At 67.3% G+C, this 24711-nt stretch overlaps 3 protein-coding genes across 4 annotated transcripts; 2 read left to right on the top strand and 1 right to left on the bottom strand.

Annotated features, from left to right (window-relative positions):
• Positions 1 to 7604: 7604 nt before the first annotated feature.
• LOC129510314 (nascent polypeptide-associated complex subunit alpha, muscle-specific form-like) lies at positions 7605 to 10009 on the top strand. The gene is made up of 2 exons (XM_055326377.1): positions 7605 to 7986; positions 8711 to 10009. Exons 1-2 carry the CDS (start codon positions 7720 to 7722, stop codon positions 9005 to 9007), a joined length of 564 nt encoding a protein of 187 aa, XP_055182352.1. The 5' UTR covers positions 7605 to 7719; the 3' UTR covers positions 9008 to 10009.
• A 786-nt stretch (positions 10010 to 10795) lies between these two features.
• IDUA (alpha-L-iduronidase) lies at positions 10796 to 23425 on the bottom strand. 2 transcript variants are annotated; one of them, XM_055326371.1, is made up of 14 exons: positions 23266 to 23425; positions 22687 to 22827; positions 14374 to 14459; positions 14152 to 14259; positions 13822 to 13917; positions 13539 to 13741; positions 13064 to 13243; positions 12746 to 12962; positions 12369 to 12581; positions 12144 to 12265; positions 11873 to 11998; positions 11696 to 11772; positions 11237 to 11337; positions 10796 to 11069 (listed from the first exon to the last, which is right to left on the bottom strand). In XM_055326371.1, exons 1-14 carry the CDS (start codon positions 23418 to 23420, stop codon positions 10927 to 10929), a joined length of 1968 nt encoding a protein of 655 aa, XP_055182346.1. In that variant the 5' UTR covers positions 23421 to 23425; the 3' UTR covers positions 10796 to 10926. The 2 variants fall into 2 exon arrangements, with proteins under 2 accessions (XP_055182346.1, XP_055182347.1); XM_055326372.1 differs by having other exon boundaries at positions 12746 to 12848.
• SLC26A1 (solute carrier family 26 member 1) lies at positions 19308 to 22693 on the top strand. The gene is made up of 2 exons (XM_055326370.1): positions 19308 to 19925; positions 20489 to 22693. The coding sequence occupies exons 1-2, from the start codon at positions 19335 to 19337 to the stop codon at positions 22016 to 22018; spliced, it is 2121 nt and encodes a 706-aa protein (XP_055182345.1). The 5' UTR covers positions 19308 to 19334; the 3' UTR covers positions 22019 to 22693.
• Positions 23426 to 24711: the final 1286 nt, after the last annotated feature.

Here is a 24711-nt window from a genome sequence, read left to right as displayed (position 1 = left end):
CCAGGGTCCGCGGAGGCAGGGGGGACCCTGGCAGAGCCCAGAGGTCCCCCTCGCTGGGGCACAGGGCCAGGGGGCTCCGGGCGGCGAGTGGCCAGAGTTCACAGGGTGGAGTCCTGGAGACGAAGAGCCGTGCGGAAGGGGACCCCGGGGACCTGCAGCGGCGTCCCGGCCGCGCGGGGAGCACCAGCACTGCCCAGAAGGGCGCGGCCCCCAGCGCGTCTGACCCCCAGGGTAGAGACCCTCCCACCGAAGGGGCGTCAGAGCAGAAAGAAGGGTCTGCCTCGGTTGCAGGGAAACGAACGTCAGGCTACATGTGCTTCCGGTCCCGCCCAACAAAGCTTAAGGACGAGGCCCCAAAGGACCACGCAGGTTCCACGTACCTGAACTACACCCCAGAGAGAAGTACAGGATATTTACAGGAATGTAAAACCACCCAGCACCCAGAAGGTAGAGCGGACGATGAGTGGGCGCCCGGGGGCCCAGCGGGTGAGCGTCTGCCGTGGGCTCAGGCCGTGATCCCGGGGTCCCGGGATCGAGTCACACTTCGGGCTCCCCGCAGGGAGCCTGCTTCTCCCTCTGCCTGTGTCTCTGCCTCTCTGTGTGTGCCTCATGAATAAATAAATAAAATCTTTAAAAAAGTACACAATCTATGACATACAACCATAAATCATTAGGCATGAAAAGAGACAAGAAATTATAACCCATAATGAGGGGAAATCACTCAAAATTAACTCAAATGTAACAAACACAGCAGAATTACTGTGACTATATTCCATAGGTTCAAGCTGCTGCAGAAAGGGATGAAGATGTTCAGTAGAGACATGTAAGATTTTTTTAAAGATTTTATTTATTTATCCATGAGACACAGAGAGAGAGAGGCAGAGGCACAGGCAGAGGAAGAAGCAGGCTCCATGCGGGGAGCCCGATGTGGGACTCCATCCAGGACCCAGGGTCACGCCCTGGGCTGCAGGCAGATGCTCAACCACAGAGCCACCCAGGTAGCCTCAAACTGAACTTCTAGAAATGAAAATTAGAATGTCTGAGATAAACAATATATTGAATGTGATTAATAGAATATTGCACAAGAAAACATTGTGACCTTGAAGTCAAAGCAATAAAGACTGTCCAAGTCAAACACAGAAACAAAATTGCCTGAAAAGAAAAATGAACAAAGTGCCAGCGAGCCTTTGGGCAAGTCCCCACAGTGAGGTACAGGTGGAGCTGGAGTCCCCCGAGCATAGGAAGTGGAGCGAGAAAGAAAAAATGGCTTGAGAAAATGGCCCGAATTTTTACAAATTCGGTGAAACACAGAAATCCACAGTTCCCCAAAACTCAACAAAATATACCCACAAGAAACATGGAGGAAGCTACACTAACTCACGTACGTCATTCTCAAAATGCCGAGGACCAGTTACAGAAATAACAGCTTAAAAGTATCCGGGGGATGAGGCGCCCAGGTAGGTCAGTCAGGAAGGCGTCCAACTCTTGGTTTTGGCTCAGGTCGGGATCCCAGGGTTGTGGTCTCAGGATTGTGGGATGGAGCCCCCCAGTTCAGGCTCTGCGCTCAGCAGGGAGTCTGCTCCAGACTCTTCCTCTCCCTCTGCTGCTTCCCTGCCTCCCACCTCTCTCTTACATAAATCTTAAAAAAAAAGTTATCCAGGGGAAAAATTTTGTATACAAAAGCAAAGAAAAGGATGTCCTATTGATTCCTGTTGGATGAAAACAATGCACAAGGACAGTAGAGCCAACTCTCCACAGAACCAAAAAAAAAGAAAAGCTGCCAACCCTACATTGTTTATTAGCAAAAATGTCATTTGGAAAAAACAAGATGAAATGAGGACTTTTTTCAGACAAGGAACTGGTTAATCACGAGCAAATCTATACTCCAAGAAGTGGTAAAGGACAGCCTCTGGGCACCAGACGGAAACCTGAAGCCACGCTCACACCCACCAAGTAATCATAAGGAGGAGAAGGAGAACAGAGAGCATCAGAGATAGTAGCTGTGTGAGTAACAATACAGATGCTTTTCTTATTATTAAAATCTCTTTAAAACACAATCAGCCATTTCTTTATTTTTTTCAGGATCCGTGCCCAACGAGGGTCTTGAACTCACAACCCTGAGAACAAGAGTCACACGCTCTACCGGCTGAGCCAGCCGGGCGCCCTGACCACCAGCTATTTAAAGCAAAAAATTACAACAGTGTGTGGTGGGGCTTAGATCACACGACGAGGTAAGGCCTACGGCCACAGACACAAGGGCTGGGAGGGCAAAGTGGAAATACAGCGTCGCAGGGCTCCTACTGCATGGAGATGGCATCACATCACCGGACAGGACTCATCCCCAAGGATAAACCCCAAAGCAGTCACCAAAATAGCCTAAGAAAGCATTACACCTAATAAGGCAACAAAGGAGACAGATGGCATAATAGAAAGAAAGAAAGAAAGAAAGAAAGAAAGAAAGAAAGAAAGGGCAGAAAAAGAGGAGGAATAACAGACAAGAGAAATAAAAGAGAAATAGCACGATGGTCGATTAAACCCAAGCACATCAGTAATCACACTAAATGTAAATAGTTTAAATATCTCATTTAAGAGGCAGAGGTTGTTGGGGCGCCTGGGGGCTCCGTTGGTGAAGTGTCCGCCTTCGGCTCCGGTCATGATCTCAGGGTCCTGGGATGGAGCCCCACATCGGGCTCCCTGCTCAGCGAGGGGTCTGCTTCTCCTTCTCCCTCTGACCCTCCTCCTGCTCGTGCTCTCTCTCTCTCTCTCTCTCTCTCATATGAATACATTTTAAAAATGCATAAAAATAAATAAATGGCGGAGGTTCCAGATTGGGTAAAATAGAAAGATTCAACGCTGTGCTACCTACATAAACACACTTCACATACAGACACAAATAGGTGAAAATAAAAGGATGCAAAAGTTATCCCACACGGACAGTCATCAAAAGAAGGTAGAGACGAAGGAGATTTCAGTGCGAATATCTCCAGGGATAAATAGCATAATTTCATAAGAGGAAACTGACAACTTCACCAAAAGGACCCAACAACCCTAAACGTGCATGAACCTAATGACAGGTAATAAAAGTCAAAAACTGGTTGGGGGAAATGAGAAAATCCACATATGCAGAGTTCCTCTGTCTTCTCCCAATATTAGAGTCAACAAGTGGGCAGAAAATAATTAGGGGCATAGAAGGCTGCCAACTAACCGGCCTGATTGATATTTATAGAAGAGTCTTTCATCTTCTGGGCCCAAGTCTCAACATATGTGAAATAATTCAAGTCATCAAAAGAATGTTCTCTGACCACATTACAATTATATTAGAGAGCTATCTGGACAATTCTCAAATATTTGTAAACCAAATAATCCACTTCTTAATTTTCCATGAATTGAAGGAAAAACCAAAAGGAAAAATAAAAATTATTTTGAACTGAATGGAAATGAAAAGACAACATGTAAAAGGACCCTTTATCTGGAATGCAGTCAAAGCAGTCCTTAGAGAAACCTACAGCACCGCTTATTTTAGAAAAGACGTGTCTCAAACCAGTAACCTTGGCTTCCACGTACAGGAGCTAGAAAGGATGAGAACAGATGAAACCCCAAGTAGACAGAAGATGAGGAATAATAAAGGTCACGTGATAAATCGATGAAAACAGAAAAACAGAGAAAAATAATGACCTAAAGCTGTTTCTTTAAGAAATTGATAAAATCAGGGACACCTGGGGGGCTCAGCAGCCGAGCGTCTGCCTTCAGACCCCTGGGTCCCGGGATCGAGTCCCACATCGGGCTCCCTGCGTGGAGCCTGCTTCTCCCTCTGCCTGCGTCTCTGCCTCTCTCTCTGCGTCTCTCATGAATAAATAAATAAAATCTTAAAAAAAAGAAATCGATAAAATCATCTTACACATGGAAGTGGAATAAGAGGGAAGACACACACTTGATAAATGGGGGAGAGAGGCCACACAGAACTACAGATTTTACACACATTAAAATAACAGTAGGAAACGTTATGAATGACTTTATGCCAACGGATGTGACACATTAGGTGAAGTGGACAAGCTCCCTGGAAGTTACAAGCTGCCCGAGCTCACTCTGGAGGACACGGAGAGCCTGAGTAGACCCACTCGATGCCGCAAACTCCTTGGCAAACACCTTCCCACAAAGGAAACATCAAGCCCAGAGGACTTCACTGAGACGTTCCTGAAAACATTTTGGGGGGGTCGCTGGCTGCTCCGCCAGTCGAGCCTATAAGTCCTCATCTCAGGGTGCTGAGGTCCAGCCCCACACTGGGCACAGAGATCACTACAAATCATTTAGGGAGGAAATAAAACCCATTCTGCACAAATAAGGGAAGGGAAGGGAAGGGAAGGAGGGAAGGGAAGGGAAGGGAAGGGAAGGGAAGGGAAGGGAAGGGAAGGGAAGAGAAGGGAAGGGAAGGGAAGGGGGGAAGGGAAGGGAAGGGAAGGGAAGGGAAGGGAAGGGAAGGGAAGGGAAGGGAAGGGAAGGGGGGAAGGGAAGGGAAGGGAAGGGAAGGGAAGGGAAGGGAAGGGAAGGGAGGGAAGGGAAGGGAAGGGAAGGGAAGGGAAGGGAAGGGGGAAGGGAAGGGAAGGGGGAAGGGAAGGGAAGGGAAGGGGGGAAGGGAAGGGAAGGGAAGGGAAGGGAAGGGAAGGGAAGGGAAGGGGGGGAAGGGAAGGAGGGAAGGGAAGGGAAGGGAAGGGAAGGGAAGGGAAGGGAAGGGAAGGGGGAAGGGAAGGGAAGGGAAGGGAAGGGAAGGGAAGGGGGGAAGGGAAGGGAAGGGAAGGGAAGGGAAGGGAAGGGAAGGGGGGAAGGGAAGGGAAGGAGGGAAGGGAAGGGAAGGGAAGGGAAGGGAAGGGAAGGGAAGGGAAGGGGGGAAGGGAAGGGAAGGGAAGGGAAGGGAAGGGAAGGGAAGGGAGGGGGGAAGGGAAGGGAAGGGAAGGAAAGGGAAGGGGGGAAGGGAAGGGAAGGGAAGGGAAGGGAAGGGAAGGGAAGGGAAGGGAAGGGAAGGGAAGGGAAGGGGGGAAGGGAAGGGAAGGGAAGGGAAGGGAAGGGAAGGGAAGGGAAGGGGGGAAGGGAAGGGAAGGGAAGGGAAGGGAAGGGAAGGGAAGGGAAGGGAAGGGAAGGGAAGGGAAGGGAAGGGAATTCCCCCCAATGCATCCGTGAAGCCAGCAGCCGTGTGAAGACGTAGCGTGGTCAAGTGGGGCTTATCCCAGGGATGCGAAGTTGGTTTCACATTTGAGGATCAACTAATGTGACTTACCAGATACTTTTTGAGGATTTTATTTACGTATTTACTTGGGAGCGAGCCCCCGCACGGGGCGGCTGCAAGGGAGAGAGGATCCCAGGCACGCAGCCCCAGGCGGGCTCCATCTCCCACCCCGAGACCGTGACCTGAGCTGAAACGGAGACGCTTAGCGGATGCAGCCGCCCAGGCGCCCCCGGAACCTACCCCAGTAACAGAAAAGCGGTTACATGATCTCAGTAGAGACGGAGAAAGCACCGGACAGAGGACTGACACCCATTCCTGATTTTAAAAACTCTCAAAAAAACAAAACAAACAAACAAACAAAAAAACTCTCGAAACTCGACCTAGGGAAGGCGTCTCCAGCCTGACGAGACACCGTGGCCGAGGCCACGCGGCTGGCAAACACTGAAGCTCAAACTGCCCCTAAGATCAGAACCGCGCGTCGGGCGAGCTCCCGGCTGCTGCTCAGCGTCGCCCCGCGGGTTCCAGCCGGTAGGTTGGGAACAAGTAGGATGGTCCTGATTGGCAGGTGACACGACCAGCTGCGTAGAAACTTCTACGTGAGCTACAAGAAAAAAGCCACTAGAACCAACCGTGTTAGCGCCCGTGCCGAGGGCGAAGGGCAGCGCAAGGGAGAGGGTCCCGCGCGGGGCACGGGGCTCTCGCGCCGCCGGCACCTGCCCTGGGAAGTCGTGCAGCAGGCGCTCCGGGGCCAAGCCTGCTCCGAGTCCAGTCCCGAGGCTGCGCGGCCCCCAGGTGCTCCCCCAACAGAAAACAAGGCTCGTGTCCACACACCTGTGCACCAACGTCCGCGGCAGCTTTATTTGTAAGGCCCCACACTGGGAACTCCCCAGGCGTGGGGCAGCCCGAGTGACCCACGTGTGCGCCCGGCACCCGTCAGCTCGCCGCAGCCGGGGGGGCCCAGGTAGTCACCCTGGGGTGGGAGAACGCCGGCGGGAAAGGGAGTCGGCGTTGTCTGGGGGCGTCGGCGTAACACGAGCCAGGGATCCGCGGCGACAGGAAAGTGGCCGGGGGACAGGACAGAAGGGTCGGGGCAGGGGTGGCGACTCCTGGGGGCCACGGCACACGCCATTGGGACTGCGCCCCCGGACCGGACCCGGACAGACGCGCGTTGGAACCACCAGGCCATGCTCTCTGCACAGTGGCGGTCGTCGTGGCGATGGGGCCTCGAGGAAGGGTCACATTCTAGAAGACAAAGCAGGTTGAGGGGCCAGAGGAGGGGCCTCCGGGCGGCGACAGGGGCCCCAGCCACGGGCCGCCCTCGGTGTTTGCTGGGCGGCTGTGTGAACACCTGACTCGGGCCGGAAACCACTCTTGGCTTTCTCTCGCACAAACCCCCTTTAAAAAAACAAAAAACAAAAAAACCCTCTTTTGGGTTTCCCCTTCCCTCCCGGAGCTGCTGTCAGCCAGACAACCCGCTTTCCCCTCACAGGGCCCAGCGCAGGCCTCGTCCCCCATCCACTCTGCACCCGCCGCGCGGGGGCCCTGGACCCACTGACCCCTTCCAGGGACACTTGGGGTGCCGGCTGCGATCTCGCTGCAGACACGGTCGGGTGGGCAGCCCCTGTCCCCGCCTCGGCCTAGGGCCCCGCCAGGCTCGGCCATCCCCAAGGAGCTCGCCCGGCAGGACGCCGCTCGTGCTTCACAGCGGCTCTCGCGGGGTGGGGTGAGGGCTCCTGGGGCTGAGCAGCACCCTGCGATTGGGCCTCGGGCCCCTAGGTCCCCAAGGACACCCCGCCGAGGCCAGGGCAGGACCGTGCAAGCCAGGCCGTCCAGACCAGCGCTGGCAGGTGGGCGAGCCTCCCCCCGGGAAAAGCCCGGCTCCCCACTGTCACCCAGTCAGCCTGCTCTGTTGCTGCCCCGGGGCCCCAGGAGGAGGCCTTCTGCCAGCTGGGGGGCACGCAAGGGGGCTGCAGCCGCGTGTGCTGGCCGAGCGGGGCGTCTGCAGCCCAAGTGGCTGGGGCAGGGCGGGGCGGCCCCCGGCCCCTGCCAGCCCCGGTGGAGACCCTAGGCCAGGAGGGTGCCAGGAAGGCGGCTGGCCTGCTGTCAGGGTGCCTGGGCGGCACCCCCGGCCTCTGCAGCCTATGGGATGCGCGTCCAGGAGACTCCATATACCCCACCGCCCGGGCTGACCCGGTGCCCCCTCCAGGCGTGGGCAAGGCTCTGGGCGCAGGACGGCCTCCCACAGCCCCTCCCGCCCTTCTGGAGCCTGACAAGGGTCCAACACCCTCTGTGGCCTGTCTACCCCCTTCCTCCCCCGCCTGGCCCCCCGCGTCCCCTCCCCATGCAGAGTCCAGGTCATGCCCAGGTGTTGGTGGCACCTGCCTCGGCTTCCACGTGGGCTGGGTCTGTGCGCACCCTGGCAGGGGTCCAAGGGCGAGGTCCGAAGCGCTGGGCCTGTGGGGCACCACTCCTTCCTCCCACACCCCTGGGGAAGGCTGATGCCCGTGCCTGCCCCCCTGGCCCTGCCCCGGCCACCTCTGCCACCAGCCCCTGAATCAGAGCTGGGCTGGGGGGTCCTCCCTGCCAGAGCACTGACGACGGGGCCCCCAGCACGCAGACCTTCCACGCAGGCTGCTGGCATCACGGGACTCAGGTCCGAGGTGCTGGGGCTGACCCGGGGGATGGGAGGATCCCCGGGGGCAGGTGATGTGGAGGGGCGGGTTGCCATAGCAACCTCGGGGCCTGTAAAGCCGGGCGCCCCTCCCTGAAAGGAAAGAGAGGGAAGGGAGCTGCGGCCACAGGGGGGCACCCAGGCCCTGCCCGCGACCCACCGCCAACCCGCTGAGCCTCCAGTTGCTGAGCAACGGTCTTCAAGGGTGGGGGGACACCCTGAGGCCTGAGGACGACCGGGGACAGATGGCAGGAGACCTGCTGTGCCCTCTGGCCGTCACGCTCCGGTCGGGGGTCGCCCCTCGGCCCCCGGAAGCAACTGGAGTGCAGATCCTCACACGGACCCCAGGACAGGGAGCCTGGGAAGCCCATGGAGCCCACAGCACACGCGCGACCGCCCGCCTCACCCCCGTGTCCACGCACTTTGAGCCCTGCCGCTGCCCTGCACGCTCCCCGGAGCCTGCAAATACGTCCTGCCCCGCCCCACACGGCTCGGGAGCCCTGGGGAGAAGGCCGGGCATCTAGCTACTGTCATGTGGCCGCGGGCACGTGGGGGGCCCGGGCCACTTGGGTCCCTGCCCTCAGAGCTCCTGGGGTTGCCGGAGGACGCCCTGAGCTGGTGCCAGAGCTGTGGCCTGGAAGCCATCAGTGGCCACTGGGCGCTTGGGGCGGCCTCCCCAAGGGGCCCTCCTGCGTGGACCCCTCCCGCCCTCCTCGTCGTGGCCAGGCCCAGGGAGAGGGCCGCCCGCCCCAACACCCCCCCCAAGCCCAAACCTCCCCGTTTCCATGGAAACTGCAGAGTCTGCAGGTATCAGGCACCTGGAAGCTGCCGGGGCTCCCACGCTCCCCGCGGAACCGCGCCAGGTGCCCCTAGGACAGGTGAGCACGGAGCTCCCGACGACGCCACTCACGGCCGAGGCGTTTGCGCGGGAAGGCGGCGCGCTCACTCGCTCTGCGGCTGACCTGGCAGGCGCTCTCCCCCCGAAGGAGAAAGGCCGAGGCGGCTTCCTGCACACGAGGGGACGTGGCGTCCTGCTGCGGCGGGCCTCGGCCGCACCGCCTCTCCCAGGCTTAGCCAGATCCCCGGGGTTCCGCTCCCCGGACACACCCCGCTGAGGGGACCGGGTGTGCGATGGCCCGGGTGGGGGCGGGGGCTTCCAGGACGGTCTAGGGACCCGATGGCCTGGGACGTGTCGGGACGTCCTGTAGCGCAGGTAAGTTCTGCACCCCACGGCCCCCACTTCTCAGAGGCCAGGGCCGGGGAGACTCTGCTCTGGGGGCGGCGTGCGGCCCGACCCGCCCATGTCCTGGGCGTCGGGCCCTGCAGCGCGTCGGGCGGCCCACCGGCCCACGCTGCCCAAGGCCTGCGGCAGAGACGCCTGCCCAGCCCCGAGCACCTGAGGGGCGCGGCCGTGTCCTCCGCCAGAGTCACTCATCCCTTCGACAGGCTCTGGTCACGGAGTCTCGGTGAGGCCGAGGTGGCCGAGCCAGCGCCTGGTGAGAACCCAGGAGGCGCGGTGCCCTGGAAGGGTCATGCCAGCAGGAGACACCTGGGGCTCCTGGGGGGCTGCCCATCGGCTCTGGGACACCTGGGCAAGTGTGCCGCACGCCGGCGTCCCCCGGGTCCCCAGCTCGGCTCCACAGAAAGTAGCAGCCCAGGAGTGACCAACTGGCCGGACTCGTGAAGCCCCAGATGGGAAGTCCGGGGACTAGGGCTAGGGAGAAGCCCCCACGGGAGTGGATGGGAGACGCGTGGCCAGGCCTCTGTCACCCCCGCACCCGCCGGGGAGCCCACGCCCCAAAAGCCACCCCCAGATCCGCGCAGAGCAAAGCTACCCCGTCAGCGCGGTAGGAGAACGGGGATGCGCCTGGCATCCGGCGACAGGCTGGAACGTGGGCGGTGTGTGAGCGCGGCGGAGCCGGTGGCGTCCCCGGGGCAGAGGGGCGCAGCGCAGGGGTGCCAGCGCTAGGTCCCCGGGCTGCCCGCGCCGCGGTCTCCGCACCAGGATGATGGCAGGGGGCTGGGGTGCCAGCCTGGCACAAGCGCGGCTGTGGGGCAAACGCCAGGCGACTCGGGGCCCGGAAAGGGAGAGGGGAGCAGCCTCGCAGCCTGAGGGGTCGCTGCCAGCGGGCTTGAAGGTCTTGGCCTCCAAGGAGGCCCTCGCCCGCCGGGGACCCAGGCCCCCACCCGTAAGCTGCAAGCGGAGAGGATCCCTCCGTCAGGCGCCCTGAGAAGAGGCCGCTCTCCTACTGGCGCGATGGACCCGACCACCAAGGAGAGCTGGGGGGGGCTGCTCATGAGGGGCGGGACTGCAGCCCCCTCCCCGGGGGGGATCCTTCTGTTGAGCTTCCAACCCCCAGGGCCTCCAAATAGAACAGAGCCTTCAGGGAGGTGGCGGCTGGCGTCCTTCGGAGCAGCAGAACGCAGAGCCCGCAGGGACACGCAGCAGCTGGGGGGGGGGGGCAGGAAGAACCAGGTGGGGGCGGGGCAGGAGGAACCAGGCTGCAGGCCTCCGGGACTGGGCGGGGAGCGCGCTTCTGGGCTTGAGCCCCGAGGTCTGTGGTTCGTCCCACTGTGTCACGACAGCGCGCGGGCTGAGCCCCAGCTTCGCGGTCAGGCAGGGGGGCCGCACCCCTGTGCCCCGCATGACAGCAGCGCTCAGCGGGAACAGTGCCCCTGGGCACTGGGCCTATGGCACCCGCAGGGGGAAAAGGGAACAGAAACTTGTCCCCCCAGGATAAGGCAGCTGGTGAGACGCGGGGGCTGGCAAGTTTGGGGGGGCCAGAGGGGCCGCCTGGGCCTGGCCTTCCGCCTGCCCGTTCAGACTCACATCGCTACTGCCAGCCGTAAGCCACGGCCCCCAGTGTGCCCCGTGCCTGCCCAGAAAGGCCGACCCAGACTGGTGAGCGCAAAGGCACTTTAAGGGAGTGAAACAGCACAGGAGCAGAGCCCACGGACGGGCTGCGTCCATCCCCGGCGGACGAGGGCCTTCCTTGGAGGCCCATCTCAGCGCTTGGCCTCCGTGGCTCCGAGGTCAGCACTGCTCACAGTCACTGGGCCGCGGCGGCCCTGACGGTGCAGGGACCTCCACGTAGTGCACGCGGGTCGAGAAGGGGCCCGGTCGGGCCCAGTAGTCCACCGCTCGAACCCGGTAGGAGCCAGAGGTGACGGCTGACTCTGAGGAGGGAGAGACACCTGTTGAGTGTGCGCCCCCCTGGGCCCACCCCAAGGGTCTAGAGCTCCGTAGCTCTGGGCTCGGCAAACCCTGGGCCGCACCCTAGGGGACGCGGGCTGAGGCCCAGAAACGGGGCTGCTAAGGGCAGGGCACAGGGTGGCAGGCACACCTGGGCTGAACACAAACAGGTTAAAGGTGGATGGCTTCCTGCTGATGGGCGTGTACACTTCTCCATCCGCGGAGAACTGGATCTCATAGGTCCACAGGCATCTGGGGGGGGGGGTCGGACGGGAGGAGGAATGGCGTCCAGGTGGGGGAACGGGGTAGACTCAGCCGCATTCCCCCTCTGGGCCCTCCCCGGGGCCCTGGACTCTCCCTGCAGGGGCCATAGGCCGCTCTCGGGGTAGGAAGGGCACTGGAGCCTGGGCGCCACTTTCACACCTTCCCTGCAGGTGCCCCCACCCAAGCCAAGCAGGGAGTGAGGTCCGGGCCACCGAGCGGCGGTGACCAGGGGGGCGGGGAGGAGCACTGGAGTGACCCCGTGGGCACTGCAGCCGCGAGGGGCGGGCCGGGCGGGGGGACAGCGGCCGGGGGGCCCCAGGGGCGCGGGGGAGAGCCACTCACGCACTTGGAGCCCACGCGCTCATCCGACCACACCAAAAGCACCTGCCCACGGGTCAAGGGCAGGGCACGGAGCCGGGTCACCTGCAGGGGGAGAGGCTCCGTGATGGGGCGGCGGGGCGGCGGGGCGGCGGGGCGGCGGGATGGGGGGCCCGGGGCGGCGGGGGCGGGGGCGGCCACTTGCCGGTCCCGGCGGCTTCTCCGGGCGCGCGCACACGTGCAGCAGCAGTAGCGAGGGCAGCCGCAGCTCCACGCTGAGCGTCAGGCGGCCGCTGGCGGGGAAGGGGCGCGGCGCCTCGGCCACCGGGTCCTGGGGACGGGAGCGGCACTCAGGGCCTCGGCCCCGCCCCCTTGACCTAGGCCCCGCCCCCGCGGCCCCGCCCCCTTGGACCTCTGTCCCGGCCCCGCCCCCGCGGCCCCGCCCCCTTGACCTAGGCCCCGCCCCCCGCGCGGACCTCGGCTGCGCGCATGCGCCGGAACTCCTCCGCCGTGGGGAAGACGGGCCGGCCCAGGCGCTGCCACTCGCCGTGGGGGCTGCAGCGCGGGTTGTCCAGGGCCAGGGTGACGTAGACGAGCCCTGCGGAGCCTGCGGCTGGAGCCACGCCGGCCGCCCCGCCCCCCCGCGGCCCCCCCGCCCCGCCCCGCCCCCCCGCGCCCCCCCGCCCCCGGGCGCGGCTCACCTGGGCCCCGCGGCACCCCGAGCAGGCGCAGCGTCACGGGCACGGCGCGGGCGGCGTGGGCGCGCGTGTCGTCGCTCGCGTAGAGCAGCACGGTGGCGCGCCAGGCGTCCCGGGGCCCGGCCGGCAGGTGCGCGCTGGCCAGGACGCCCACCGTGTGGTTGCTGTCCAGCACCGTCCCGCCCCGCGACACCTCGGCCCAGAGCTGCCGGCCGTCTGCGGGCGGGGTGCGGCGGTCGCAGGCGCGGCTCGGGGCCCCCGCGCCCGCCGCCCGCGCCCGCCGCCCGCGCCCCCCGCGCCCCCGCGGCCCCCAGCCTGCCCGTCCCCTGCAGGGCGCGCCCCGCGCTCCCCCGGCCTCGGGCCCGCGCCGCCGCCGTTACCCAGCAGGGCCAGCAGCGCCATGGCCGTGAGCACCGGCTTGCGCAGCAGCTGCACGTGCGGCGGCTCCGTGTCGTTGACCTGGAAGCGCGCGGTGAGCGTGCGCTGCGTGAACGGGTGCGGGTGGAAGCTCAGGAAGGCGTTGTCGTTGCTCAGGAGCGCGGGGCGCACGGCCGCGCTGCCGTTGGCCCGGGGCGGGTTCTGGTGCTGCGCCACGACCTGCGGGCGGGCCGGGCGGGCGGGCGGGAGGCGCTTCCAGGCCCGCCCCCCCCCCCCCCGCCCCGGGGCAGGCCGCTCCCCGGCAGGGCCTGGGGTCCTACCTTCACCACCATGGCCGCGTAGGTCACGTCGGCCCTCCAGGGCTGCGGCAGGGACCAGCCCACCAGCGGGTCCGCCTCGTCGTTGTAAACGGGGGTGTCGGCGAACTTGGGGAACAGCCGTCGGATCTGCTGCACGGTGGCCTGCTCCTGTTCCAGGATGTAGATGGAGCTCCCCGCGCCCTGCGGACACTGACCTCAGCACCACTGCGGGCAGCCCTCCTGCGGCCCGGGGAGCGGTGCAGGCAGAGGGGCTGCCGGGCAGGGGCCACAGAGCAGCAGGGCAGGTGCATGGGGCGGGGGAGCAGTGCAGGGGCAGGGAGTGATGCAGGAGCTGCAGGGCAGGTGTGTGGGGCAGGGGCATGGAGCATGGGCCAGGGGAGTGATGCAAGGGCCACAGGGCAGGGGGGCAATGCGGGGGCCACACGGCAGGGGCACGAACCGAGGTGCGAGGCAGGGGGTGCAGGAACGACCGTACCTTCTTGTGGAGGGAGATGTAGTCCAGGCGCACACCCAGCTCCCCAGTGAAGAAGTTGGTGCCGTTGTGACAGTGCTCCAGGAGGCCCCAGCACAGGGGGGAGCGCGGCCAGGGGTGAAAAGAGTCCCCGGGACCGCCCAGGCGCAGGGCCGGGCTGGCAGCGCGCAGACCCTCGGAGCAGGCATCGTAGTAGTTCAGGAAGCCTGGCAGAGGGACAGGTGTCCACACCCTGGTGCCTGAGGACCCCTTCCACGCTCACAGGACCCCAGGAGGCACCACCCACCTTGCAGGGTCATGGACACGTTGTCGAAGTCGTGGTGGTCTGGCTCGTTCCACGTCTCGAAGTTCCACTTGGAAACGTATGAGAGTCCATACCTCCCTGCAGAGCGCCCCACGGTCACCCATGGTTCCCCCGAATGCCACGCCTGCCCCAGCTCACAGGGAGGCCTCGCCTATGCTGATGGTGATGTTGGCTGTGACCAGGATGTGGCTCCCCTGGGCCCGTCCACCCCACCCGGCCCCTGCCCCCATCAGGAGACCCTGGCTCGGGAGGCGCAGGGCCTGGGTGATGGGGGAGGACGGCCTGCGGGGAGTGCAGCCCGTGCCCGCCCACCGATGTATCTCCTGGCCAGGAGGGACACCAGCTCCTTCCACGCCAACACCTGCGGCTTGTCCTCGAAGTCGGTGAAGCGCTGGGAGGGGCTGCCCATCAGCTCAAAGCCTGCAGCACACGAAGGTGGCCGTCAGCTGCCACCTGCCCGCGGAGGCCAGTCCTCTGCACGTGGCCAGTGAGGACCCAGAGGGACCAGGTCCCCGGACGGGGCTGGCGGCCTACCTGGGAGGAGCTGGTTCTCCCTGAGGAGATCCAGGTAGCCATCCAGGTGGGTGAAGTTGTAGCTCAGGCCTTGCCCAGCTGACCCCCTGCAGAAGGACGCTTGGTGTCAGGGCAGAGGGACGGCACCCCGGCTGGACCTGTGGCCACACTGGAGCAGGTAGGGGGCCTGCAAAGTGCCACACGGGACTCCAGTCCCCACGCCCCACGGCCCCTTCTCTGGAAAACACCGAGGATGGAAGCCTCTGGGTCACTCACAGCCCAGCCTGCGCTCGAAACCCGCCCCAAGCCTTCAGGAGCCAGCAACGGCTTTGGTCTCAGGGGTGGCAGGAGGCAGCAGGTCTCCCGGGAAGAAGGTGCAACAGGATGGAGCAGGCCACAAGGCGCCATGGCCTCCTCCTCTGCACCCCCACACTCCGGGAGGTGCCATGGCAGTGGGAGCTGGGAGGGCGCAGCGCCCCACCCCACTACACTCCTCCCGGACTGGTTCCCTCCAGGCTTATGTTCCCAAAGGGGATATAGAACCTTCAGGCAACTACTTGAACCTTTAAGAGGTAGGGGGCGTCAGGGGTGACACCTAGGACCTTGTAGGTAATGGGACAGAGCCAGCAATGAGCATACCAGGGACAATAGACGGAGTGGCACGGGCAAAGGCCCTGTGGTGGGAAAACGTAACGAAGCAGCAGAAAGCAGCGAGTGGACCTGGGGCAGGAAGGGTGTGGTCGTGTCAGACACGGTCACGCAGGCCTCATGACCCCGGTGAGGATGGGACCCCGACTCAGTGAAACGGGGAGTTCTTTCACAGACCCCAGTAGAAAACTGCCATGACGTTGTTATAAAGACGTTTTGGGGGACAGTTTGAGGTCTCCAGCGGAACCGAGAAGGAGGTACGGAGACAGCCCGTTTCCCCTGCCTACCCAGAGGCACAGCCCCCCAACCTGCACCGGATGTGGGCGTGTCATGGAGACGCGTGGTCCTCACCCAGGCCACAGACGGGCGTCAGGGTCACCCCTGGGCTGCGTGCTCTGTGGATTTGGGTGCGTGCATCACGGCAGGTGCCCCACATGGTATCCCAGGGCGCGGCGTCATGGCCCCGAGGCCGCCGTCCTCCCCCCGTTCACCCCCCCAGCCTGACCACCGCTGACCCTGTCACTGTCCCCAGAGGTCTGCCCTTGCCATGAGGTCTGGAGAGGCCCCGGGGGGGGGGGGTAAGTGCCAGGACGGGGGTGGTGGCCACCTGGAGCGCGGCGGGGCACAGGGTGCACCTGCAGATGGGTGGCCACGGCCGAGGGACATCTGCTGGTGCGGGGGGCCTGGGTTTGAGCAGCTAGCTGGGCAGGGGTGTGGGGCACAGGGGGGCGTGGGCGGACCTGGCCGTGGGGCTGGGGGCCTTCCGGTCAGGCACAGGCAAGGGGGGGGTCGTGCAGTGTCAGCACTGCGTCTGGGGGTGTTGCCCAGGAGCGCGGGCAGGCGGCTGGCAGGCGTCTCGGGGCTCCCCTGTCTGTCGGTCTGTCCGTCTGCGGGGGGCCTGCGGTGCGCCCCCTCGTGGCAGCCGGGCGGACGGCGTGGACCCAGGTGGGGCGGCGCCGGCTGGGGTCACATCCCGCCCAGGGCTTGGCCGGACGCTGGGTGGGCGCAGGGCGACGGGGCGGCGGCCTCCGTGCACCCCTCGCCCGCGCCGCGCTGTCCCCCCGAGGCTCCCAGCCCTGCCTGCGGCTGCTCCGCTCCGGGGGCTGCGTCCTCCCACCCTGGGGCCGCCGCGGGGCTCACCCCCCACCCATTTCCCTCCCATCCAAAGGTCACGACTGGTAGCAAAGAAAACCAACAAGCGTTGGGTAAAAATTAAATGCGCGGACAGACGGTTCCAAAGTCCCGCTCCGGGGGCAGGGGCGGGGCGGGGCGGGGCGGGGGCTGCTCGTGCGGGGCTCCCCTTCCCCTGCACCCGCCCGCCCGGTGCCCGGCGGGCCTCCACCCCTGGAGCCGGGGCCTGGGGGCCCTCCCGCCCCGTCGCCGGCCTCGGTCCCGGATGCCCTGGGGGCCAGTACACCTGTCGGGGCCGAGGAGGCCGTGGGAGACGGCGCTGAGGGCTCCCGCGGGGCGTCCCGGTGCCAGAGGCCGCGGCGGGGGCGGGGCGGGGGCGGGGCGGGGGGCGGGGGGGCGCGACCGGCCACGACAGCCTCGGTCCGCGGCCCCGGCCCCGGCCCCGGCCCCTGGCACGCGGGCGGCTGCGGCGGCACAAAGGGCCCATTCAGGGCGCGCGGCCCCCGCCCCCCACCGCAGGGCCGGCGCGTGCGCGGGGGACGGAGCGGCGCCCCGGGGTGAGTGCGCGGCGGGGGCGGGCGCGGGCGGGGGCGGGGGCGGGGGCCGGCTGCACGTGCGCGGGGCCGGCCTGGGGGGCGCGCAGGGAGGGGGCGGGGGCAGGAGCTCGGAGCCCGCGGCCACGCCCCGCCCCCTACGCGCCCCGCGTCGGCCTGAGGACCCGGCAGGCGGGGCTGGGGGGGGGCAGGAGCGGGCGGGGGGCGGGGCGCCCTGCGAGCGGAGCTGCGTCCGGCCCAGGGCCCCCGGGGTTCCCCTCCCAGCGCAGTGTACTGGGCAGTTCGCAGCGGTGATTCCAGGCCCACATGCAGGAGCTGGCCCCGTGGCCCAGGGCTGGCCAGAAGGCCCGTGGGGGAGGTTCCAGGGGGTGAACCCCGCCGGTGAGGTCTGCAGCTGGGGGCGCAGGGCGGCGGGGGAGTGGGCCCTCGGGTCACGGTGGGGCAGACGGCGGCGCCCACCAGCGGCCTCCATGCACAGGGAGGTGGCGGGCGGGGCCCACGCCCAAGCCGCGGGTTGGGGGCTCCGGGCCCCAAGGAGCCCTCCCGGAACTATCCCCACCTGCCCGAGCCTCCCCCAGGCACTTGCGGCCCAGCGCCCCCAGACACTGCTGCCCTCCCCTTCCCGCACAGAGGCAGGGCCCCCTCCCACAGCGGGCCTCCACCCGGAGTCACCGGGGCCCACGCCAGCACCCAGCACGCACGTGCATGGCACCACCGCTCCGTGCACCAGAGACCTCTGTGTCACACAACTTGTGCCCCCCCCCCCCGGGGGTTTGCTCGGGGCTGAGCAGGAGCTGGGACAGGAGACAAAGGCCGAGCCCCCTCACCAGCCCCCTCACTGGCCTCGGCACCTGAGCGCCTACAGGCCCCAGGGACGCCCAAAGCTCTGAGCTGCCCCCCACGTCCGCCTGCGCCCCCGACACAGCTCCTGAGCTGGGCAAACAGCTGCGCGGGCCAAGGGGGTCCAGGCTGACTGTGGAGGGAAGACCCGAGCTCTGCCCCGGGAGCGCAGCAGGGGCTCCGGCCACGGCCACCCGTGGGGTGCGCCCTCTGCGCATGACCCCGAGATCCAGCTGGTGGAAGTGCACCTGCAGACTCCGCGGAAACACAACTGACTGACGGCGGAACATCACTTTAAAGACTGCCACCTGCGCCCCGCAACGAGTCACTGGTGGGGCACAGCTGCTGGTGCACACCCGGCCACGGCGTGTCCTGCTGCCTGCTGGCCGCCTGCCCTCGGCAATCCACACGCACGTGCACACGCACTTAGCAAGCGGCCTCTGCCCGCCCAGCACACAGAACGGAGCCTGGGGCCCTAGCGGCCCAGCGCACAGCGGGCGCGGGGACACGGCACCCACACTCCGGCAGAGACCAGCCCGTGTCACGGCAGAATGGGGGAGGATGGGGGGTGAAGACACCAGGCCTCCCGGGCCCTGCCCTCTGCCCACCCGTGGTCAGCCCTGACCGTGCACAGGCCCCGGAGCCTGGGGGTCACGGCCTGCCTGCCCCCACCCAGGCCTGGCTGCGCTCACGGGACACCCACCTCCCCAAGGACCCCAGCACCCGAGCACCCTGCCGACACGGGGCACCCTCGCCCACACTGTGCACACGCAGGGCGGCGGGGAGGCGCGCACAGTTGTTTGGGAGCTGGGCTCGCGGGCGGGCGGAGCACCTGGATTAGCCGCTCAGGTAACTCAGGTCTGGGGGAGCCCATGACTCAGCAGTCTCTGGGGTAAATCATTGAACCGCAAGCCCAGCTCGGCCAGCAGCCGGCGGCCCCCGCCCGGCCAGACCCCGCGGCCCCGGCCCCGCCGGCCAGCACAGCTGCCGGTCAGGGCTCCCGCAGGTAAGAGCCGCGGGGCTGCAGGACCGCGGAGTCCCGGGCGCACCGCGGGGCAGCCCCGCTGAAGGGGCCAGGGCGGCCTGGAGTCTCCGGAGACCCTGGGCACAGGCCTGGACCCTGGGGGCTCGGGCGGGGGGCCTGGGTGGGGAGGCCCTCCCGGGAAGGAACCACGACCCCAGGTCCCCCGGGGCTCACGGGGCCTGTGCCTGCCTGTCCTCCACTCCGAGTCCTGGGGGTTGAGCCACCTCGGAACAGGGGCGCAGCCGTGGGCTCTGACCCCGGGCCCACGTCAGGGCAGCCCCGGGTGCCCCAGCAGGGCACAGAGGCCACTCACCCCGACGTCCCTCCCCGCCGGCCCCGCTGACACCCCCCCCAAAGCACGTCCCGGAATTCCGCTGCAGGAACCCGGGGCGGCCAGCGCCGCTGTCGGAGCAGCCCTCCCGGCACAGACGCGGGGCCTCTGCATCGGGGGCATCCGGGGCATCCGGGGCCGTCTTCCTCCAAGCCCACGGTGCAGAGATGACGCAAGGGCGGCGAGGGTCCCGGGATGCAGAGGGGGAGGAGGAGGGGCCTCCGCCGTGTTGGGGGGGTGGGGGGCGGACCCCCCAGGGTACAGAGGTGATGGAAGGGTGGCTGAGGGTCCAGGGGTGCGGAGGGGGGGAGGAGGGGCCTCGGCCGTGCGTGGGGCAGGGCCGTTCAGGGAGGTGGCCGGCGAGCAGGAGAGAGGCCTGGGTCCCTGCGTGGCCCTCCGGCGCGGCCTGACGCCCCCTGCGTTGCAGGTTTTCCCCGGCACGTGGTTCGCCAGGATGGAGGTGTCCCCTGAGTGCCCGCAGCGGGGCGGGGGGCCGGTGCTGGTGCGCAGGCGGTCCCCGGTGCCCCTGGGCCTGCGCGAGACGCTCAAAGCCAGGCTGTGGCGCAGCTGCGCGTGCAGCACGCGGGGCGCCTGGGCGTGGGTGCAGGATCTGCTGCCCGCCACACGCTGGCTGCGCCAGTACCGGCCGCGGGAGGCCCTGGCGGGCGACGTCATGTCGGGGCTGGTCATCGGCATCATCCTGGTGCCCCAGGCCATCGCCTACTCGCTGCTGGCGGGGCTGCAGCCCATCTACAGCCTCTACACGTCCTTCTTCGCGAACCTCATCTACTTCGTCATGGGCACGTCCCGCCACGTGTCCGTGGGGATCTTCAGCCTGCTGTGCCTCATGGTGGGCCAGGTGGTGGACCGCGAGCTCCTGCTGGCCGGCTTTGGCCCTGCCCAGGACGGCCCCGGGCCCACGGCCAACGGTAGCGCCGCCAACGCCTCCGCCCCCGCCGCGGGGCTCGGGCCGCCGGACTGCGGGCAGGACTGCTACGCCATCCGCGTCGCCACCGCCCTCACCCTGGTGGCCGGGATTTACCAGGTGAGGGGCCGACCCCGAGGGAGGGCCAAGCCCAGGGCAGTGCGGGGTCGGGGCTCGGAGGACGCCGGCTTTAACCCACAAGGCCAGGACAGAGCGGGCACGGGCCCAGGTGGACTGGGCCGGCTCCCCAGGGTGGGCCCCCAGGCCTGCGGCCCCGACACGAGCAGCTGGCCCGAGTGTGGCCCACACGGCTCCCCGGTCTCCTGTCCCGGGCGAGACCCCGAGAGGCTGCCTCTCTTCCCGCAGCGTCCCCACACCCAGGGCTCTCCTGTCCACCCCAGTGTCACCCTCCGAGGGGCCCCAGGTCTTCCGGGAGGGGGCAGTGCCACTTGCAGGGCAGGAGGAAGGAGCTGCTTTCCAATGTCTGGAGCCCGCACGTGTGAGAGGACCAGACCGAGAACCTCCAGGGTCTGCTGTGCCTGTGTGAGCACACGTGTGTGCAGGGAACTCTGGACACGGTCCACTCGGGAAAGAGCAACAGCGACGAAGGGGCGTTAGGCTCCGTGCCACGGCCACCCTGTGCCGCCCGGCTGCCTGCTGCCCTGACCACACTCTGTCCTCAGGTCCTCATGGGCATCCTCCGGCTGGGCTTCGTGTCCGCCTACCTCTCCCAGCCGCTGCTCGATGGCTTTGCCATGGGGGCCTCGGTGACCATCCTGACCTCCCAGCTGAGGCACCTGCTAGGCGTGCGGATCCCGCGGCACCAAGGGCTGGGCATGGTGGTCAGCACGTGGCTGAGCCTGCTGCGCTCCATCGGCCAGGCCAACCTGTGCGACGTGCTCACCAGCGCCACGTGCCTGGTCGTGCTGCTGGCCGCCAAGGAGCTCGCAGACCGCTGCCGGCACCGCCTCAAGGTGCCACTGCCCACGGAGCTGCTGGTCATCGTGACAGCCACGCTGGTGTCCCACTACGGGCAGTTCCATGAACGCTTCGGCTCCAGTGTGGCTGGGGACATCCCCACTGGCTTCGTGGCCCCCCGGGTGCCGGACCCTGGGCTGATGTGGCGCGTGGTGCTGGATGCCGTGCCCCTGGCCCTCGTGGCGTCCGCCTTCTCCATCTCGCTGGCGGAGATGTTTGCCCGGAGCCACGGCTACTCGGTGCGAGCCAACCAGGAGCTGCTGGCCGTGGGCTGCTGCAACGTGCTGCCGGCCTTCTTCCACTGCTACGTCACCAGTGCCGCCCTGAGCAAGACCCTGGTGAAGACGGCCACCGGCTGCCGCACGCAGCTGTCCAGCGTGGTCAGCGCCGCCGTGGTGCTGCTGGTCCTGCTGGCTCTGGCGCCGCTGTTCCGGGACCTGCAGCGCTGCGTGCTGGCCTGCGTCATCGTGGTCAGCCTGCGGGGGGCCCTGCGCAAGGTGAGGGACGTGCCGCAGCTGTGGCGGCTCAGCCCGGCCGACGCGCTGGTGTGGGTGGCCACGGCGGCCACGTGCGTGCTGCTCAGTGTGGAGGCGGGGCTGCTGGCCGGCCTCGTCCTGTCTCTGCTCAGCCTGGCCGGTCGCACGCAGCGCCCCCGAGCGGTCCTGCTCGCCCAGATCGGGGACACGGGCTTCTACGAGGACGCCGCAGAGTTCGAGGGCCTGGTCCCCGAACCCGGGGTGAGGGTGTTCCGCTTCGCGGGGCCGCTCTACTACGCCAACAAGGACTTCTTCCTGCGGTCACTGTACGGCCTCACGGGGCTGGATGCCGGGCAGGCCGCCGCCAGGAGGAAGGAGCGGGGCCCGGGCGCAGGCGCGGGTGAGGGAGACGCCGTCGGGGGCGTGGACCTGGGCCCGGCGGGCAGTTCGGCCGCACTGGTGCCCACGGAGGGCGGCTTCCACGCCGTGGTCATTGACTGCGCCCCGCTGCTCTTCCTGGATGCAGCCGGCGTGGCTACGCTGCGGGACCTGCGCCGGGACTACGGGGCCCTGGGCATCACCCTGCTCCTGGCCTGCTGCAGCCCCTTGGTGAGGGACACCCTGAGGAGGGGTGGCTTCCTCGGGGACGACCCGGGGGACGCGGCCGAGGAGGCGCAGCTGTTCCACAGTGTGCATGGCGCCGTGCAGGTGGCCCGAGCCCGCCGCAGGGAGGCAGCAGCCACCGACTCCACCCTCTAGAGCCAGCGCCCGTCCCCGGGGCCCCCGGCAGGCAGGCTCCAGCTCGGTCACCCGTGTCCATCACCTCAACCCTCCAAGCGGAGGCTGTGCCCTCTGGCCTGGGGGAGCCAGGGAGCGCACAGGGACCCAGGCCCTTTGAAGCCAAGAGCTTCAACAGAGGTCCTGCAGGTCAACGTGATGCCGGGTGTCACCGTCTTATTTGAACAAAGGCCCCGACGTGGTCAGGATGCCTCCCAGGTGCCAATGGGGTACTGGTCCTTTGGCTTGTCCCGTCCCAGTCCCACTGCGGCCGGGGGCACGAGGATCTCTGTGTCTCTGGACTTCCAAACACACCCCCGGGTGTCCCCTAGCCTGCAGCCTGCAGGGCCCCTGGGCCGCGTTCCTCCAAGGCCTGACCTGTGAGCACAGGGCCGGGCTGCGTGGGTGCGTCCAGCCCCGGAGCCGCTGCAGGCGACACCACCTTGACCCTGAGCCCCTCAGTGAGCCCCACGGGGAGCCAGCTCTGCTCAGTCCAGGGGCCGCCCAGCCCCCACACAGCCTCTCCACCAGGGACAGCGTGCAGACGATGGGGGCCCCCTCCCTCCTGCCTCCCGCCCGCCTCTGCACCTGACCTGCCCCAGCCTCGGTCTCCAGCCCCCGGCCGGCTCTCCCAGCCGCCCCCCACTCACCTGGCCGTGATGAGCTCCAGCAGCCAGTGGGTCCGGACCTGCTCGATGCCCCCGTGAGGGACAGCACCCACATAGGCCAGGTTGAGCTGCTGGTCCCAGCTGAGGTCATAGCGGTCAGCCTGGCTGTGCGGCAGGGGGGGGCTGGGGCAGAGCGAGGGGGGCGGGGCATTAGTGCCCCCGACGGCCCGGGAGGCCCAGGACGCCCAGGACGCCAGGCTCCAGCAGCCGGCCTGGGCAGTGCCTGCCAACCCCCGCTCCGCCCCGGAATAAAAAGTGACCCGAGAGCAGGAAGGCTGTGGTGGAGGCTCGTGCTTGCGGAGACCGGGAGACCGGGCTCGGAGGGGACGGGACCACACGCCGGCACCCTGCTCCTTCTCCCCTGGGCGGGGCCGCAGCGAGGGCCGGGGCAGGGGGGGAGCCGAGGTCGCGGCGCCTGCCCCTGCACGTCCTGGCCCCTGCCCCTCCCGCGGGCCCGGGTGCAGCCGCGAGGGCGGGGCCGCGGCTCTCCCGCGGGCCACGGGGGCCCAGAAGCCCGGGCCGGGCCTGTCGGGCCTCAGTTTCCCCGCGCGGAGCCCTCACCAGAAGCCGGTGCTCCTCCAGAAGGGCCGCAGGGGCCGCAGCGCGCGGGCCGCGTCCACGAGCACCAGGTGCGGGGCCTCTGCGAGGGCCCGGGGCGCCGCCAGCAGCGCGGCCAGCAGCGCCAGCCCGGGGGCGCGGGGGCCGGGGGGCCGCATGGCCGGGCGCGGGGGCGCGGGGGCGCGGGGGCGCGGGGGCGCGGTCCCCACAGCGCTCCGGGAGCCCGGGTCTACGCCGCGCCGGCCGGTTCCGCGTCCGGGTCGCACACCACGTGACCGCCGCCGCGGGGGCGGGGGCGGGGGCGGGGGCCCGGGCGGAGTGGGGGGGGGCCGGGGTCTGGGTGGGTTCTGGGGCCGCGGGGCGGGGCGGGGGCGGGGGCTCCGTGGGGGCGGGGCCTTTGTGGAGGGGCGGTGTCGCTGGGGGCGGGGCCTCGTGGACGGGCGGGGCCTCGGGGCGGGGCCTTGTTGCGGGGGCGGGGTAGGTGAGGGGCGGGGCCTTGCTTGAGGAGGCGGGCGCCTCGGGGGGGCGGGGCTGACGAAGGGGCGGGGCCTTTTGTGGAGGGGCGGTGTCGCTGGGGCGGGGCCTCGGGGAGGGGCGGTGCCACTGGGGCGGGGCCTTTTGCGGGGCGGAGTAGGTGGGAGCAGGGGCCTTGTTGCGGGGGCGGGGCCTCGGGCCTCGGGGCGGGGCTCCGTGGGGGCGGGGCCTTTGTGTGGAGGGGTGGTGTCGCTGGGGGCGGGGCCTGTTGCGGGGGCGGGGCTGGGGCGGGGCCTTGTGGAGGGGTGGTGTCGCTGGGGGCGGGGCCACTGGGGGCGGGGCCTTGTTGCGGGGGCGGGGGGGCCTGGGGCGGGGCGGGGCCGCAGCCTGCGGTCCCGGAGCGCCGCCCCTCGGCGGCCGGGTCCTCCCGCGGTTCCCCGCCGCCCGCAGAGGAGCCTCTGCTCGGGCCAGGCGGCCCCTGGGCGGCCCCCGACATGCGGCGGTGAGGCTCGGCGCGGGTGCGTGGGGCGAGGGCTGGGAGCAGGGTCCGCGGGCAGCCGCGCAGCCTCCCGCCCTGAACTCTCCGCCACCGCGAGGCCCGGCGCCCGTGCTGCTGTGCTCAGGTCCGGCCCGGCCCGTGCTCAGGACGACCGGGACCGCAGCCCGCGAGGGCCCGCCCCCGGGCGGGTGTCAGAAGCCGTGTCCGAAGAGCCCAGGCCGGTGGTTGTCCAGAGGCGCGGGAGGCCTGCAGGCGCGGCGGAAGCAGAGCCCGGAGCCCCGGAGCCCCCAGCACAGGCACAGGCACAGGCCCGCTGCCCCCGGGCCTGGGAGGGAAGCGCCGAACCCGCGGCGAGGACACCAAGACCCGGAAACGAAGAGCCGGGAGCCAGAACGCCTAATCCAGCAGGAACCATACTCGAAAGACAGGTCAAGGGCAGCCCCGTGGCTCAGCGGTTTAGCGCCGCCCGAAGCCCA

The sequence above is a fragment of the Nyctereutes procyonoides genome, unplaced genomic scaffold (assembly GCF_905146905.1).
Source record: "Nyctereutes procyonoides isolate TBG_1078 unplaced genomic scaffold, NYPRO_anot_genome, whole genome shotgun sequence".
Classification (NCBI taxonomy): Eukaryota; Metazoa; Chordata; class Mammalia; order Carnivora; family Canidae; genus Nyctereutes; species Nyctereutes procyonoides.
This window is presented reverse-complemented; position numbering and strand designations above follow the sequence as displayed.